This window comes from Denticeps clupeoides, chromosome 20, assembly GCF_900700375.1.
Source record: "Denticeps clupeoides chromosome 20, fDenClu1.1, whole genome shotgun sequence".
NCBI lineage: Eukaryota > Metazoa > Chordata > Actinopteri > Clupeiformes > Denticipitidae > Denticeps > Denticeps clupeoides.
The window spans coordinates 11,892,533-11,909,373 of NC_041726.1; the positions used below are offsets into that span (position 1 = coordinate 11,892,533).

The 16,841-nt window shown below is 42.8% G+C and overlaps 1 protein-coding gene across 1 annotated transcript; it reads right to left on the reverse strand.

The window, feature by feature from the left end:
- Positions 1-1,016: 1,016 nt before the first annotated feature.
- LOC114770104 (major histocompatibility complex class I-related gene protein-like) lies at positions 1,017-8,319 on the reverse strand. Its single transcript, XM_028963754.1, has 8 exons — positions 8,188-8,319; positions 7,744-8,004; positions 3,276-3,548; positions 2,733-3,032; positions 2,044-2,142; positions 1,916-1,933; positions 1,711-1,785; positions 1,017-1,624 (listed from the first exon to the last, which is right to left on the reverse strand). The coding sequence occupies exons 1-8, from the start codon at positions 8,237-8,239 to the stop codon at positions 1,581-1,583; spliced, it is 1,122 nt and encodes a 373-aa protein (XP_028819587.1). The 5' UTR covers positions 8,240-8,319; the 3' UTR covers positions 1,017-1,580.
- Between the last annotated feature and the right edge of the window lie 8,522 nt (positions 8,320-16,841).

Below are 16,841 nucleotides of genomic sequence, written 5' to 3' on the forward strand. Positions count from 1 at the left end.
GTGTTGTGCATGTGTGAATTGTCCTGAGTCTCTTGCTGCTCTTGTTCACTTTCTGCTCTGACTATACAAATTTCCCACTTCTGGGACTAATAAAGAATTATGTTAAGTGATACATAAACTTGTTACTTAATAAAACACCCACCCTGTGTAAATTCCCTGCTGCCCAACTATACACTCATCCCAGGACGTTCTACACACCAGGGGTCCCTGACCTGGCTTCTATCCTGATTCATGACCCTCCCTCAGTATTGAACCTGGGCGTCTGACAGTACTATGATGTCAGGTTGTCGTGTTTCAGTCTTGTTCCTGCCCCACCCAGCAGCATAGAACCGGTCTAACCAGAGCCTATTTGTATGAACTTCATTTCTCTCTTTTCTGTTCACCTCCTCAGGCATGTGTAGACCCGCCCTGTCTGAGATCATGTTGGATTCCCTGACTGGTTTTAAAATTATCTGGTGATCACTAGCTTGAAAATGGTTCTACAAGAAGGATGTTTATATATTATCATAAATTTTGATGCTTGATTCATGTTTTCACCATTTACTAAAACTATAATTTTATGAGTTGTGATTGTATATTAAGTAGGTCTTTTATCCGGTGCTCATCTCATGGGTTTCCGTCGTTCTGCTTATTTATGTTCTCACTACTTCAAATATCTATCTAGAATGGCTTTTGTAAATTTCTTGTAATTGTTTTAATAAACCACATGCTGAAAATGATTTCATGATGCATACATTAAACCATTTATGTAAATGTTTCAACATGAATGTAAATACACAGGACCAGGTGTGAATAAGGACTTTTGTATTCGGTGTGTCTTGCTAGCTGCAACCTCACATAAAATAGAAAAATGAACAAAAATAAACTGGGTGTTTAGTCGTTCAGTAAAACGTTTGGCCTTCGGTACAAATAAAATTCCAAATGAGCAAAGAAACAAACTAACTACTTTTTAAAAATTGGTTTCATTATCTTAAAAGTACTTTGGTGATCACCGTAAGGGACTTATAAAAAACAGGTTTTCAGTTCAGTAGCATAATTTTATTACACATTGTACATCACACACGACCAAACACATCTAGACCAATAAAATAGGTAAACTAAACCAAACATACCTTCCTCCACACAAAGAGAATATTTAAATTGAAAAGCTATATACCTCCATAAACTGTATTAAAGTGCAAAGATCCTAATAATTAAGAACCAAAATTAGGAGAATAAACACCCCCAACCCAAATGAGAACTGAGGAACCAGGATGGAAAAAAGTCTGAATGCAGGTTTTACTCTTCTTTTGATTAGTGGAGAAACTGTTCCTAATGATCAACCATCCCACAGGATTTTGGTGCAACAAAAAACTACACAAGACTCCAAATTACAGGTTCCTGTAGGACTGTAGATCAGGAGCAACATTGGATCCAGATTTATATTATGTGACAAGCAACACAATATAACATTTAAAAGAAAAATATAATGATATGATGTACAGGTTTAGGTCCAGGATGGAGCGACTGGCAGTACAAATTATAAGAAATGATCTGCTGTCATTTCTTTTTGTTGCAGTCAGACTCTAATGGAGGGGCACTTAGTGGATTTTTTGGCTGCGGTGTAGAACTGGATCAGTAGTTCCTGGCAAACAGAACACGGTTCCACTATAAGAACATTTGTGTTAAAGACTGAATTTGAACACCAGTAAATAAGTTGAAATAACTTACTATGTGACCAGAGGCTCAGCAGATGTCCAGAGCCATCAGACCCCGTATCAGAGCAAACAGATGCTGTAGGAGACGCTAGATGAACAGAAAATGTTTAGTTTAAAGCAAACATACAAATTCTAAAGTTACAAATAAGTCATGTTTAAATACAAATTAAAATAAAGTCTTAATATTAAGAAATTGCTGAGATGAGTGTAATACTCACTTCTGGCCTTCTCGTAATCTGTATAAAAGAGAAGAGAAAGTATTTTAGTATTTTACTGATTAGTAGTTTCCCCACATGACACCATGTCTGGTGTAGAAGTTACTGATGTTGTTTGCTGCGTCTCTCACCTGATCTTCTCTTCACAACCATCACAACACCAACAACCACAGTGATGAGAACGAGAGCAGCAACCACCAACCCAGCAATGATGAATAGAACATTATTACCTGCAGTGAAAGATTAGTGTAAATTACTTTTATACTGGACTGTGTGGAGTGTGTACTGTAATAATACAGTACAATAATACAGTATACTGGACTGTGTGGGGTGTGTACTGTAATAATACAGTACAATAATACACTATACTGGACTGTGTGGGGTGTGTACAAACAATAATCTTCATTTAGGAACTGTTTAGGAACTGCTGTTGCCAAAACAGCAGTAAAGTAAATCAAATGGTCTGAGTCTAGATGTATTATTTTTGTAATATTATTTTTTAGTTTTATTCAGTGTTTAATGTGTATTTTAAACAGCACCAATTAAACTTTTTTCTTTGCCTAATAAATTACATTAAGAACATAATGAGAACAGTCTGTTACTTAAACGTGTCCAGTTTCTGTGTAGGGTTGGTATAAATGTGTGTAAAAGAGTTCTGTTGTGAAGGGATCTGGCTATTGTGCATAGGATGAAGGAATAAAAGATTGTGTCCTCAGTGAAATTCTCTCCACCACACTTTGTTGTAAACTGGTCCTGCACATTTCTATCCAAAGGACATTAAAGCAAGAAAACTGAAGATCCTGACTAGAAGCTCCTGTACCTGCACTGTTGGTCCTGATCTTCTCCTTAGTCAGGATCATGTGGATTGGGTCTCCACTCTTGTGCTCCACCACACAGGTGAACTTGTTCTTCTTCCTCTCATCAGGGGGCACTTTGAGTTCTGCACGTTTCTGGAAGGTTCCGTCATGGTTGGGCAACGTCTCACCAACATCTACATCTTCATACAGGTCCTGTCCATCTTTCTGCCAGCTGATCATCACCTTATCAGTGTAGAAACCTGTAGCGTGACAGACCACTGGAGAGGAGGGGTCTGTCTGCAGCAGAGACACCTGAGGAGGGACTAGAGACAGGAAGAGAGGAGGGGAACAGGGAGAGAAACAGGACGTCTTCATATCAGCAGATCATCCAACAACCTTCAGATATTTAAATATGTTTAAATTTGTAGATGATTCCTGTGTAAGTTTTGTCTCTGTTGTACTGTGTTGTTAGTAAATGTTATTAACAACAATATTTTCAGAATTTAATAATGACATATAAACTCTCTCAGCGTTTGTGTTTCTCTTTTTTCTGTGTGCTGCTGTACCTTTTCTCTTCAGACTGATCTTCCCGTACTGAACATACTTCTTCAGCCAGTCAAGACAAGTCTGGGTCAGGTAGTTCTTCCTCCTCTCAGCTTCAGCTCCATCCCATTTCTGTTTGGTGATTAAAGCCTCTTTAACTGGAGCTACATAAGATGTGCTCTTCAAGTCCAGTGAGATAAAATCTGCTCCATCGTAACCAAACTGCTCGTATCCATCTGTAGCTCCAGTCTCATCATCCCACTCACAGCCGCACATCCGCTGAAAAGTGTGGATTCCTGTAAAGAGAAAGCATTGTTTATAAATGCTTCTGATATCAAATATATTCTCCAGAACTCCATCAGTACAAGATCTCCTCTCTCACTTCTTCTTCTGCTGGAGGAGTGAAGACCTCCTGCTTCTTCTCTCCTCCCTTCTCTCTTCATGTGTGTGTGTTTGGTGAAGTGTGTGAACCTCGGTACTTTACTGTGTGAATAACACACACTCCTCTGCCTTCAGTGTCGGTTTTCTCCTCGTTTTCTTCAGTTTCTTTGGCGCAGAGACTCAGCAGCAGAACCGATAAAAACCCGGCGAGCACCAGACCCACATGGTACCAGTTTACACCGCGCCTCCACATTTACTTCCTTCCATCCACGCTCACCAGGAACACGGACAGTTTATCCTGGTTTTATACCTCGTTACTCGCTCGTCCTTGTGAAGTATAGAAGGTTTCTTCACCATTTCTGCACCATGCTGCAGGCGGGACTGTGGACCTGCTGTCCAGGTTTATTCTGCTGCTTGGACAGCGGAGTAAAAATCTGATGACGGAGTGAAGCTGACAGGATCAGCATCTCCACCTTCTTCTTCTTCTCCTTTTTTACAGTAGAGCTGTAACTGCACCTCCATCCTCCGCTTTTCCTGTGGAACTTGTTTCGAGGAGGCTGCAGAAGGACAAGATCCCACAAGAAGATCCCACAGGACGGACAGGAGACTTGGCCACAGTCCGCGCTGCGGGACGAGTTCCAAACCCCAGTTCCACCGGTACAGGGTCCGGGTAGAACTTCACCCCGACACGGACTACAGAGGGAGATACACCGCACAGTGACGTCACAACGGCTTGGAGCCACGTAATCGCGCACTCGCTTTATAAAGGCGCTTCAGTCGCAGTAAAATTATAATTTCGTGCTGCAGATCTGGACACTCAGAGACTGATCAGATCCGCGTCATGTCTGTGTTGCCTCCAGGCCGCGTGTGCAGCTTCGGCAGAAACTCGCGATCTTGTACAAACGGAGGATGAAATGATTCGTGATCAGCTCAGTGAAGACAGAGAGAAGTTATTTACTGGAGGACGATCTTCCTCTGGCGCAGACCATCGCGACGCGGGAAGAAATGCTGATTAAAAATGAGCCGAGATGTCCCCACTCGCGCCTGTACACGACATTACAGCGTGTTGCTTCCACGGGAAGAGCAGGACGCGCCCGGCCACGTTACCGGAGGCAGAAGAAGCAGAACAACATGCTGCAGACCTGGAGCCACCAAACATCTAACTACCGACAAAGTTCATCTTGCTGAAGTTTGCAGATCCCTCACTAGTGAAGTGAGAGACGTGGTAGTTCCGGAACTTTCTCTGCTGTGTGTGGATCATGTTAAACTTCTGGCTGCAGCTCATGATAAGGTTACCTGAACTGTTCACATTGAAGCCCTGGAGATAACTGTAGATGCTGGAGCTTCTGTATTTATTCTTCCGGAAGTAACGTACAAGCGATATTTTACTGACCGCCAACTCCGCAAGTGAAGCTGGTCACTTGTGCCAAACGTGAGCTGTCGGTAGTCGGCTGTTTTCAAGCCTTCGCTGCCTCAGCTGGACGCAGCAAAAGAGTTTCAGCCTCTTTCTACGTCGCTAAATCCGGATCATCACTGCTGGGCCTCGACCGGATTAAAACTCCGGATTTCAGCATCACGGGAGGAGAAGTGCAATATGCTGCAGGGGAGAAAGCAAACGCACAACCAGCTACCCGGCAGAAGCCGTCAGTATACGGTGTTGTTCCCGCTCCATCCTGCCAACTTGGGAGTGAAAGGATTCAAACACGAAGTCCAAGTAAATAGCGAAGTTCAACCAGCACGTCAGAAGTGGAGACGTCTACCACCGAGCGTACGTAAAGAAGCGTCAGAGGAGCTTCGGAGGTGACTGCAAGCAGGTTTAATTGAACAAGTGGAATCTTCTGAATGGCCGAGTCCTCTAGTTGTAGTACGAAGACGCAAAGGTGGACTGCGTTTATGCGTGGACTTTCGTGAACCCAATAAGTCCATAATTATGGATGGCTGTCCACTTCCAATCTTCTTCAGTCACCCTCAGCCGCAACACTGCCCCCCTCCAACAAGCCCCGCCTCCCAGCAGCCTCCCACAAGCCCCACCAATTCTACCCCATGCTGCAGGTGGGACTGTAGACCCTGTTTTTGACGGTCTGGTGACCAGCAGGAAGCGAGGGGGGCAAATAAAACTTCATCCCGACGCGGTCACTTATTCAGAGGCGGGTTCGGGCATAAAGTGTAATAATAACACATCACCTACACAGACTGTCGCTGTTATATGAGAGATCAGGCAGGTTCGGGTGGTGAAGGACGTAGCTGGATGGTATAAGTGAGTAAGAGAGACAGGAGATAATTCGTACAGTAAAGGTTACACATCACGTCCTACTGGCTGTTGGACGTTTCACTGGGGATTTCAGTTTTAAGTTTGGTGAATGAGGAGCTGATCCTGAATCAGAGGACATTTATACCAACAGCAGCAGCAGAACTGGGTCCAGACCAGCAGGACCTGAGCACAAGTAGAGAGGATTTTATGGTCATTTGAGGGAGAGGTGGGGTGAAGGATGAAGTTCAAGCACAAGAAGATTTAATCTGGTCTCCAGCACGGCTGTCAGAAACGTAGCAAACATCTGTTCTTGAACCGGACCTCTGTGTGTGTGTGTGTGTGTGTGTGTGTGTGTACAAGTGTCTATATAAGTGAGTTTGTGGCTCTATATTTATAAGGAGTGAAGAGCTCAGTGTTTCTAGTCTCTGCTGCTGCTTCTCTCATCTCTTCTCAGGGCTGAAGATGTGGAGAACGTCACAGTTACAAGGTCCATGTGGGTCTGATACAGGAACTGAGCAGCATCTTCTGCTCCCTGCTGCTTATCTCCAGTTATTTTAGCTCCATTATAGAAGTAGAATCCGTCGCCGTCTACAACGTTCAGGCTGAAGACGTCCTGCTGTGTCTGGAGTATTCAGCAGTAAAACCAGCGCTGTGCTGCTACTGAACTTCACGCTCAGCTGCTCCACGTGACGTGGGAACCTTTCTATTTCATTCTTATCTAATAAAAATGGCTGCGGTTCCGACAGTAACTTCTGGTGAATTTCACCTCCTCAAGCATCTCCAGACAGTAATTGAGTCACTTGATGATGCTGAAGAAAACGCTAAAAATTAATTTCTTCACGTTATTTAGTAAAAAAATACCGAAGTTTTGTGTAACTTTCAGTTCAGTTTGTCTGGTAATTTGTATTTTACTCAGACCAAGTGGAGATGAAGCACTGAGTCTTCAGCGAGTCGATTCACCTTCATCTCCCATCATCTCTCAAATCTTCTGATGTTACTTTCAGAGAAATCAAGAAATTGTGCTGCTTATTTCTTGGTTTTTCTACTTTTTCTCTGTGTCAGGGTGGGAATAATTAGTATTTTGCTAAGTGTGTGAATTAATGGCAATTTGTAAATGTTTATTGTAAACAAATACTTGAAATTTGAAGACACATGTATAAAATAATAATGCACAAATTTCATATATTTACTTCCTGGGTGGGATGTAAATGTGGACATAAATGTAAGTGCGTATGGAAACCAGGTGGACTGAGCGTCCTGCTTTAAAACCTTCAGCCTTAATAAGAAGTATAAGCTGGAAAATGATTGCAGGGTCGCGATCTTCATCAGTTCAGAAGTTTCTTCTGAGTCTCAACATCAGAGTTTTCTGTTTTCTGTGACATGAAGGTCGGTGGAGAAGTTCGTGAGAACTGAAAAAGAATCTTTAACAGACTAGGACTTCAAGTGGACAAATGACATTACTGCACTAATATTTACTCTAATTTTCATCTGGGTTTGTAGTTTCTAAGAATTAAACGTCTGATAGAAAAGACTCAGGACTTGACCGCATCAACCACAGCAAATCAAACCAAATAAACGTTCTGGATCATTTCTTGTTAGCCGACAAAAACCCAGTTTCCCTACATTAATAAGTAATTATTTTTATATTCAGTTGTATTTCTCTTATTTTAAATTGTCAGAACAACAGTTAGAAAACTGATTTGTAAGAGTTTAGTTTTTTTTATTATTATCTTGACTTGTATCATGAAACTTTGATAAACTAAAAATGACTGCATTCGAACTATATGTAGATTAAATAAGATATTTAACTAATGACCAAGATAATTATTATTTAAAACCAGGATTAGATTTCTACTCACCGCTTGAATGGTTAAAACGCTGCATCAGTGTACCGATTTCGACTTTGAAGTTGGCTTCTTCTCTCTGAAGATTCTGTGTTTCACTGTTCCAGTAATCTGGTCCTTCATTATTCTTGATCCAGTCCACCTTGGGAATCATCTGCCTGGTGTTACTGTCGTAGTAAACAAACGGTTGTCCATCCACCAGGCCGACATCAGTGAATTCTGGGAAGTTAATTCCCCGCGTCACTCCAGTGTAGAAATACTGCAGGGAATGAGAACCTGTAAATAAATATTAAACACAACAAAAATAATTAATAAAAATATATTAAATATATCTCACTCAAATAGACTCTAAAGTGGATGAATCTAACAACTAAATAAGATTCATGATATTAAAACGCAAGACGATACTATAAAATTTCTAGTAAAAAGTCGGGATAAAATGATGTTTGTACCGCGTACCTCCAGAAACAAGATGAACGCTGATTATGAAAAGCAGAGCTGCAGCCTTCATGTTGGAGTTTATTCCAGCAGCGAGATGAACCCGGACAGGAATTTAAGTGACTTGATTCCCCGCCGTCCGGAGTTTTTATATCTGAGAATCTGAACCAATAGAATCGCGCAGCAGGTCTGACGTCACTTAAAACCAGGAAGAACAGCAGAGTCTGGGGTTTAGTCTCGAAACTGAAAGCAACGTCCTGAAAAAAGCTGGTCACTTCCAAACACTTTATAACATGATATTTTATACCCTGTATTGTTGTCCATTTTGTGTATTTCGTTAAACCCAATTAATGCAAAACTAAATTCCAGTTTGAATTAAGGGGGTCTTGGAGCAAACATGTCTTTTCAAATCTGTAAAGTGTGGCACATAATAAACAATATCTTAAAATATCTTGATAATCTGTTGTTGCCGGACATGGTCTTTTTCTACACTAATTACTGTACTGAATTCACTGCATCTATTATATAAAAAAAATAATCTGAATAAATTGATACCTAAACATGTATCTGTTTGGATGTCCATTTTGTCGCAATGCCTTATTATTTTATTTAATTTGAAAATGCATGTTATAAATGAGTCGGTTGGATGTTGCTTTTTACAGGGAATGCAGAATTATTAGGCAAATGAGTATTTTGTCCACATCATCCTCTTCATGCATGTTGTCTTACTCCAAGCTGTATAGGCTCAAAAGCTTACTACCAATTAAGCATATTAGGTGATGTGCATCTCTGTAATGAGAAGGGGTGTGGTCTAATGACATCAACACCCTATATCAGGTGTGCAGAATTATTAGGCAACTTCCTTTCCTTTGGAAAAATGGGTCAAAAGAAGGACTTGACAGGCTCAGAAAAGTCAAAAATAGTGAGATATCTTGCAGAGGGATGCAGCACTCTTAAAATTGCAAAGCTTCTGAAGCGTGATCATCGAACAATCAAGCGTTTCATTCAAAATAGTCAACAGGGTTGCAAGAAGCGTGTGGAAAAACCAAGGCGCAAAATAACTGCCCATGAACTGAGAAAAGTCAAGCGTGCAGCTGCCAAGATGCCACTTGCCACCAGTTTGGCCATATTTCAGAGCTGCAACATCACTGGAGTGCCCAAAAGCACAAGGTGTGCAATACTCAGAGACATGGCCAAGGTAAGAAAGGCTGAAAGACGACCACCACTGAACAAGACACACAAGCTGAAATGTCAAGACTGGGCCAAGAAATATCTCAAGACTGATTTGTCTAAGGTTTTATGGACTGATGAAATGAGAGTGAGTCTTGATGGGTCCGACTCAGACGCCAGCAAGGTGGAGGTGGAGTACTGGTTTGGGCTGGTATCATCAAAGATGAGCTTGTCGGGCCTTTTCGGGTTGAGGATGGAGTCAAGCTCAACTCCCAGTCCTACTGCCAGTTTCTGGAAGACACCTTCTTCAAGCAGTGGTACAGGAAGAAGTCTGCATCCTTCAAGAAAAACATGATTTTCATGCAGGACAATGCTCCATCACACGCGTCCAAGTACTCCACAGCATGGCTGGCAAGAAAGGGTGTAAAAGAAGAAAAACTAATGACATGGCCTCCTTGTTCACCTGATCTGAACCCCATTGAGAACCTGTGGTCCATCATCAAATGTGAGATTTACAAGGAGGGAAAACAGTACACCTCTCTGAACAGTGTCTGGGAGGCTGTGGTTGCTGCTGCACACAATGTTGATGGTGAACAGATCAAAACACTGACAGAATCCATGGATGGCAGGCTTTTGAGTGTCCTTGCAAAGAAAGGTGGCTATATTGGTCGCTGATTTGTTTTTGTTTTGTTTTTGAATGTCAGAAATGTATATTTGTGAATGTGGAGATGTTATATTGATTTCACTGGTAAAAATAAATAATTGAAATGGGTATATATTTGTTTTTTGTTAAGTTGCCTAATAATTATGCACAGTAATAGTCACCTGCACACACAGATATCCCCCTAAAATAGCTCAAAATAAAAACAAACTAAAAACTACTTCCAAAAACATTCAGCTTTGATATTAATGAGTTTTTTGGGTTCATTGAGAACATGGTTGTTGTTCAATAATAAAATTATTCCTCAAAAATACAACTTGCCTAATAATTCTGCACTCCCTGTAAGTAATGCATTTTGATGCTCATGTTGCATCCGAGGTTCCTGAAAGCAGTCAACATATTCGTGACAAGTTCCGCGTAGTTAGGGGCCTTATTGTAGTTTTTCACCACCATAACAAAAGCCTTCCACGCTTCCAGCTCCACTTCGTTCGTTGACTTTTCGAACTGAGGATCTGTGATGAGCTGACGGATTTGAGGACCATCAAAGATGCCAGCCTTTGTCCAATACTTTGGTGAACTGCTTAATCAAACCAAGTTTGATGTGCAGTGGTGGGAAGAGTATCTTATCTCTGTCCACCAGAGGGTTGTTGATGACGTTCTCTGCTCTGCAAGGCACCAATTCCTTCTGTTCAGGCCAGTCCTTCTGTATGTAATGATGAGTTCTGTCCCTACTGTCCCACATGCAAAGGAAGCAGGGGTACTTGGTAAACCCTGACTGTCCCAACAAAAAGTTCACCATCTTTAAGTCAACACAAATATACCAGTGATGATGATCATAGCAAATGTACTTCACTGCTTCATACTTCTCCTTCAGTGTAGTCGAATGTGCGAGGGGTACAGAGGCATAGAGGTTGCCATTGTGCAGCAAACACATTGTGCAGCAAACACATTTCAGTTGCCATTGTGCAGCAAACACATTGCTTGCTGCTGTCAATGAACAGTCTCCAATCTGTGGGTTCGTATTGTGGCACTCCAAGCTTCTATAGAAGTTGTGCAATATCTGAACAGTACACCAAATCCTTCTCTTGAGAGAAATAACATAGGTAGTCTTGATGTCTGTTGCTGTAGAATGTGATGCGAACGCTGTCTGAGAGTAAGTTTTTGTCCTTTAGTCTGGATTCTAATAGTTCGGCAGATGATTTTGACAAGCTGAGATCACGAACTAGATCATTAAGCTCCATTTGAGAGAAAAGCTTTTGCGCACCGCTTTCATCAACCACATATTCTTCTTCATTTTCTTCAACACTGGAAGAGTCTTGGTCGCTAATTACAGGAAGTTCTCCAAAGACAGGTATTGGGATTTCATCGCAATGACCTACAGGACAACGTGCTGATTCAAGATCAGGATATGTCAGGTTGTTCCGTTTTTTTCTGTTTATCCCAGTCACATCAATAGCGCAAAAGTAGTAATCAGTGTCATGGTTTCTCGGCTCCCTCCAGACCATGGGTATTCCAAACTTCAGACAACTCTTATGACCCTTGGTCCACAGATACTCAGTGCAGTTTTTGCATACCATGTGTGGTGCCCAAGCTTTGTCTTGGTCACCTAGTGTCATACTGAAATACAAAACTTGTGATTGGTTTCCTGTTATGAACAAGATTGTATTCGCCGCAAATGTAACAGAAGACATCAGGCTTATTTCTGCAAGATCTTCTTAATGATGCCATCTCATTAACTTTGAAACTCTAAATAACAATATTTGTAATATGCAGCAACAAAATTTTAAGTATAGACCTATAAATGAGAAACTCACATGCACGCACACAATGTAGTTTACGTAATGCTTTGCATGGCATCAGTTTATTTAATTTCAAATAAAGATCAAAAAGTTGACATGGTAGTGCAAAACCAATGTGATTTTTGGATTTAGTGCATTAAAATTATCCTAGATCAGCTATAAAAAGTTAGACCTCTTTTTCACTGTTGACCAGTGTTATTATTGCCTATTGAGAATATAACCTAAAATTTTAAGATGGAAGTATGAAAGATCTTTAACTGTGTCCTTAGAACCATACAGTGAAATGTTCTCCATCACACTGTTATAACCTGGTTCTATAAACACTTCTTCCCACAATCCTGAGGTACAAGCAGGACCACACAGGAGTGAATCATCACCTCACAACATGGACCCTGGACCACCTCACCAACTGACAACAGTACGTGAGAACTCAGGGCTGTGTGTTGGACCATGTGGTCTGCAGTACGGGGGCCCCACAGGGAACGGTTCTGGCCACGTTCCTCTTCACTATCTACACTGCAGACTTCACTCTGTGACTTTGTGGTGGCCATCTTTTATGGTGTGGTCTGCTGGGAAGGTAGCATCTCTGCTGGGGACAGGAAAAGACTGAACAGGCAGATTCAGGTCTTTTCTGCCAACCGCTGACCACACAAACCCACACATCCATTACACCATCTCAATTTCTCTTAAGTGCAATATGTGTATATTTATCCTCTCTGTACATATGTAAAATCTCACAAATATATATTTTATGTATATACTGACATATTTTTTATTTTTACAACTCGACATAGTGTCTGTGCTATTGTTTTTTGCTGCTCTTATCTTGTATTGTCCACTTCCTTCAGTGACAATGTAAATTACCCACTTGTGGGACAAATAAAGGATCATCTTATCTTATCTTATCTTATCTTATCTTATCTTATCTTATCTTATCTTATCTTATCTTACTTCTATCAAAAGGACTTTAAAGCAAGAAGACTGATGTTTATATCTAGATGCTCCTGTAAAGATGATCCTGATCTTAATCTCAGACAGGGTCATTTGGATTGGGTCTCCACTCCATTCGCTCCACCACACAGGGGAACTGGTTCTTCTTCCACACATCAGGGGTCACTTTGAGTTCAGCACAGGCTCCGTCATGGTTGGACAACATCTCACCAACATCTACATCTTCATGTAGGTCCTGTCCATCTTTCTGCCAGCTGATCTTCACCTAATCAGGGTAGAAACCTGTAGCGTGACAGACCACTGGAGAGGAGGGGTCTGTCTGCAGCAGAGACACCTGAGGAGGGACTAGAGACAGGAAGAGAGGAGGGGAACAGGGAGAGAAGTCCAGTGAGATCAAATTTGCTCCATCAAAACCAAACTGACTGTACCATCTGTAGATCCAGTCTCATCATTCAATTCACTGCCGTACATCCACTGAAAAGTGTGGATTTATGTAAAGAGAGAGAAAATTTTATTATTGTTTGTATATCTAAAATATAAAATTAGAAAATTTCATAAAATGTTTTATATATTTCAACCCTGTATTGATAAATAAATTAATGACAAAATAAATGATCTAATGAAGACTCTTCATGCTACCACGTGAAAGAGAAATTATTTTAAAAAGCAACATTTCCATGTTTTTCTGTAGTTTACAAGAGAAAAATATAAAAAGATCAGGTCAGACGTCTCCAGTTCATTTCAGGACTGGAGGAGGAACCCCAGCAGTAAAACCTGCTGCGGTATCCTGTGATCGAACACAGTAACAAAACAGTGATGATCAGCTGCTTGAAGTTATAAAATGATTCTTTTATTTTGTAAGATAATATAATGTAACAGTGAGAAACACTGGAAATTTGTAGAAAATTGAAGTGAAAAAAGTGCAGTGATTGTCATTGTGAAACACTGCATCACAGCACGTGGTGCACAAAACGAAATGTGTCCTCTGCTTTAACCAATCACCTTAGTGAGCAGTGTGGTACTGGTCTCAGGGATTATTCTGCCCTGTGGCTGGGAGACCAGGATCTGCGTCTGATCCTGCAGGAGGGTCTCCGTAGAATCTTTTGCAGTGGCTGGCGTGGAATCATGTCGCCCTTTCCAATGTCTTAACTGCTGTGTGGGTGACCAGCAGGACTTGATAAGGACCCCGTCAATGTCTGGAGCGACAGTGCTTTCGGCAAAACTCCTTCATCAGCACCCAGTCACCTGGTTTGATGGGATGGAGCAGACCATCTGCAGGCCGGGGTAGAGCAGAGCTCTCTTCACCACATACCTGTGAGAGAGTTCTGGAGAGATTCAGACAGTAAGCATTCTCTGTTCACTACAAATAACTCACTACAGTTATTTCCAGACTTAGTCTTATTCTGGAAAAGATTTTGACATTAGGCTCACACTCAAACTTCTCCCTGATGCCTACAGTGGGTGATGTGTGCAGGACATTTACACCAAGAGATGTAGGACCTGGATTTTGTACTTACTTCCTTACTTCTCTTTTATTCTATTTTATTTCCTCTCCTTGTTCTATTTTATGTATTTTTTGTATAATTGAATTTTTTATCTTTGCACAGCAAAAACACTGTGGTTCAGATTGTGCTTCTATATCTATGCATGTGACAAAAAAACATTTGAATATTCCCGCCCCACCCGTTTTGGTTGTCCCTACTTCAAAAATCTGTACTGCGCCATGGCTTTTACACTTTTCTTGTATACGGATTTTTAATATCAACCATGTGCTGAAAATGATTTAATGTTGCAATGTAACTGTAAATACTGTATGTAGGTCCAGGTGGTGACAGGTGTTGTATTAGGAGTGTCTTGTTAGCTAAAATCTTACATAAAACATAAGAATATAAAAAAGTTGTCATGCAATGAATACGATCTTGTCAGTTTAGCTTTACAGATGAATAATTTGTGGGATTTAGTTCAATAAACACTTTTGTCTTCTGTATGTCAAGTATCATTAAATCTCTAAATGTACAGGGTTTAAACTGATTTAATAGAGGTATAGATTTAATAACATTATTTTGTTGAAAGCAGGGAGAAGAGAGTAGAAGTCCTGTTGTTCAATCAAATCACAGACAAATTACAGACAAAATACATTCTTTACAACTATTGTATGAAACTCAATATTTTTGTTCCTTAAACAAAAGAAATGTTATCCTTTGTCAGGCTTGACTGCAGCTGGGCTCAACACCGGTGGCCAATCCTGACGGCACATAAATGCAGGAGACTTCCCCTTCGGAATCTCTGGCATTTCCGCGAAAATCGCCAGCGCAGAGGTAAAAAGAAACAGAGAAGAAACACCGCGAAGAACGCAGAGACACGCCACCCGTTTTAGTGGAGCGGTTTCTCCCCGATGAGCCATGGTACGCGGCAGCGCATGATATCACCCGCCCGAGAATCCGCGAAACCTGGAATCCGCAACCCCCACGATCTTCGCCATGTCGAGCCAGGAACTCTGCGCTCTGCTGGCAAGGCTCCCCGTGGACTGGGACGACACGGACAATGACGATGAGAGCACGGGAGACGAGAGTTGGGCTCCGCCCATCGTCGCGAGGTCCGTGGGGACCCACGTCACTTCCAGGGGGCTGAGAAGCGACAACAGCAGCGTCCCTCCAGTGAGGAGGTGGGCAGCCTCCAGCCCAAATGCCCAGAGTGCTGTCCATGGGAGTTGATCGCACCCTGGGTCCAGAATGCCAGCAGGGTGGACGACCCTCGGAGTCACCGGTGGGAGGACACGAATGACGTAAGCAACAATGACGTGGATTTTCGTTGGGGGGTCAGGGCCGTGGCCCAGCGTGCGCATCCGAGATTGTTGCGACATCTGTGAAGACCCATGTGACTTCTGAGGGTACAAGGTCGATATGGACTATGACGAGGATGACGCCGAATGGGAAGTCGGTGCCGGGATGGCTCCGCCCATCGTGCATGTCCAGGATCATGGCGAGGTCCGTGGAGACCTACGTCACTCGCAGAGATGCGACAACAGCAAGGAGGAAGACAGCGATGCGGGGGTAAGCTGGTGGAACAGGGCGACAGGAGGTCGCCAGCCAGCAACTGCACTGCTGGAACTGCCTCGCAGGGAAGACGCCTTCCCAGCTCCAGTCGATGACCCGGACGTTCCCCCGGACGTTCCCCAGCTGAATGGCAGTGCATCACCAGCACCCCCACATGCTGGAGAAGACGTCCACCACCCCCCATGACACACACCCACCACCAGAGTGCCCAGAGAGGGAGCCAGATGACCCTCTCTTCTGTCTGTCTCTGTCTGTGTGTGTGGCATTAGTGTCCATATGTCGCCCACACTTCCCCTCTTTGTGTCCACCAGCTGGCGACCCAGGGAGGAGGTTCCTGACCCGAATGTGCTGGTGCAAGGTGGATGAGCCCAGCCGGGGAGGTGCTCCCCCAAAGAATTTTTTTGGGGGTGCAGTTTGGGTTGGGGGCTGCCAGGGAGCCAGCCCGAGGGACTGTGGCCGCCACGCCTGACCACGCCGGGGAGCCATCCCAAGGGACCGGGTCATCCAAGGGGAGGATACAGCAGGGCAGGAGCCCTGTGGTTGCTGCCGTCCGCCCCGCCACCTCCACTGATGGTACTGCTGGGGCTCCGAGGACGTAGCCCTTGGAGGGGGGGCTCTGTCAGGATTGACTGCAGCCGGGCTCAACACCGGTGGCCAGTCCTGACGGCGCATAAATGCCGGAGACTTCCGCCCCTTCAGAATCTCCGGCATTTCCGTGAACTCAGGCATGAACTTGACTTCCGTGAGTGAATGTTTTTATGTTTTGAGTTCTGGCAATTGCCACACGCCTGCGGGTTTGTTTATGTTCTTACTGTTTTCGGCCACCGAGCCGCGTTTATTTGTTTATTGTTTGTTTTATAATAAAAAAAATGTTCCCAGCATGTCACACCTCTGCGCTTCCTTCCCCCGTAAGTCTGTAGACGTGACATCCTTTTTGTTTTCTAAATGAATTGACATATTTTTAATGAGAAAAAAAAAACTCCCTTCTAGCAGGTTGCCCTCTGACTGCCATCTGGCCTCTACAACTAATACAGAATG

Excerpts from the sequence above, each read along its gene's own strand:
- LOC114770104 (XM_028963754.1), bottom strand. The coding sequence starts at position 8,239 with ATGAAGGCTGCAGCTCTGCTTTTCATAATCAGCGTTCATCTTGTTTCT. Across the intron at positions 8,005-8,187 it reads CGTTCATCTTGTTTCTGGAG|GTTCTCATTCCCTGCAGTAT; the intron begins GTACGCGGTACA and ends ATTTATTTACAG. Across the intron at positions 1,625-1,710 it reads GCTGAGCCTCTGGTCACATA|GAACTACTGATCCAGTTCTA; the intron begins GTAAGTTATTTC and ends TCTGTTTGCCAG.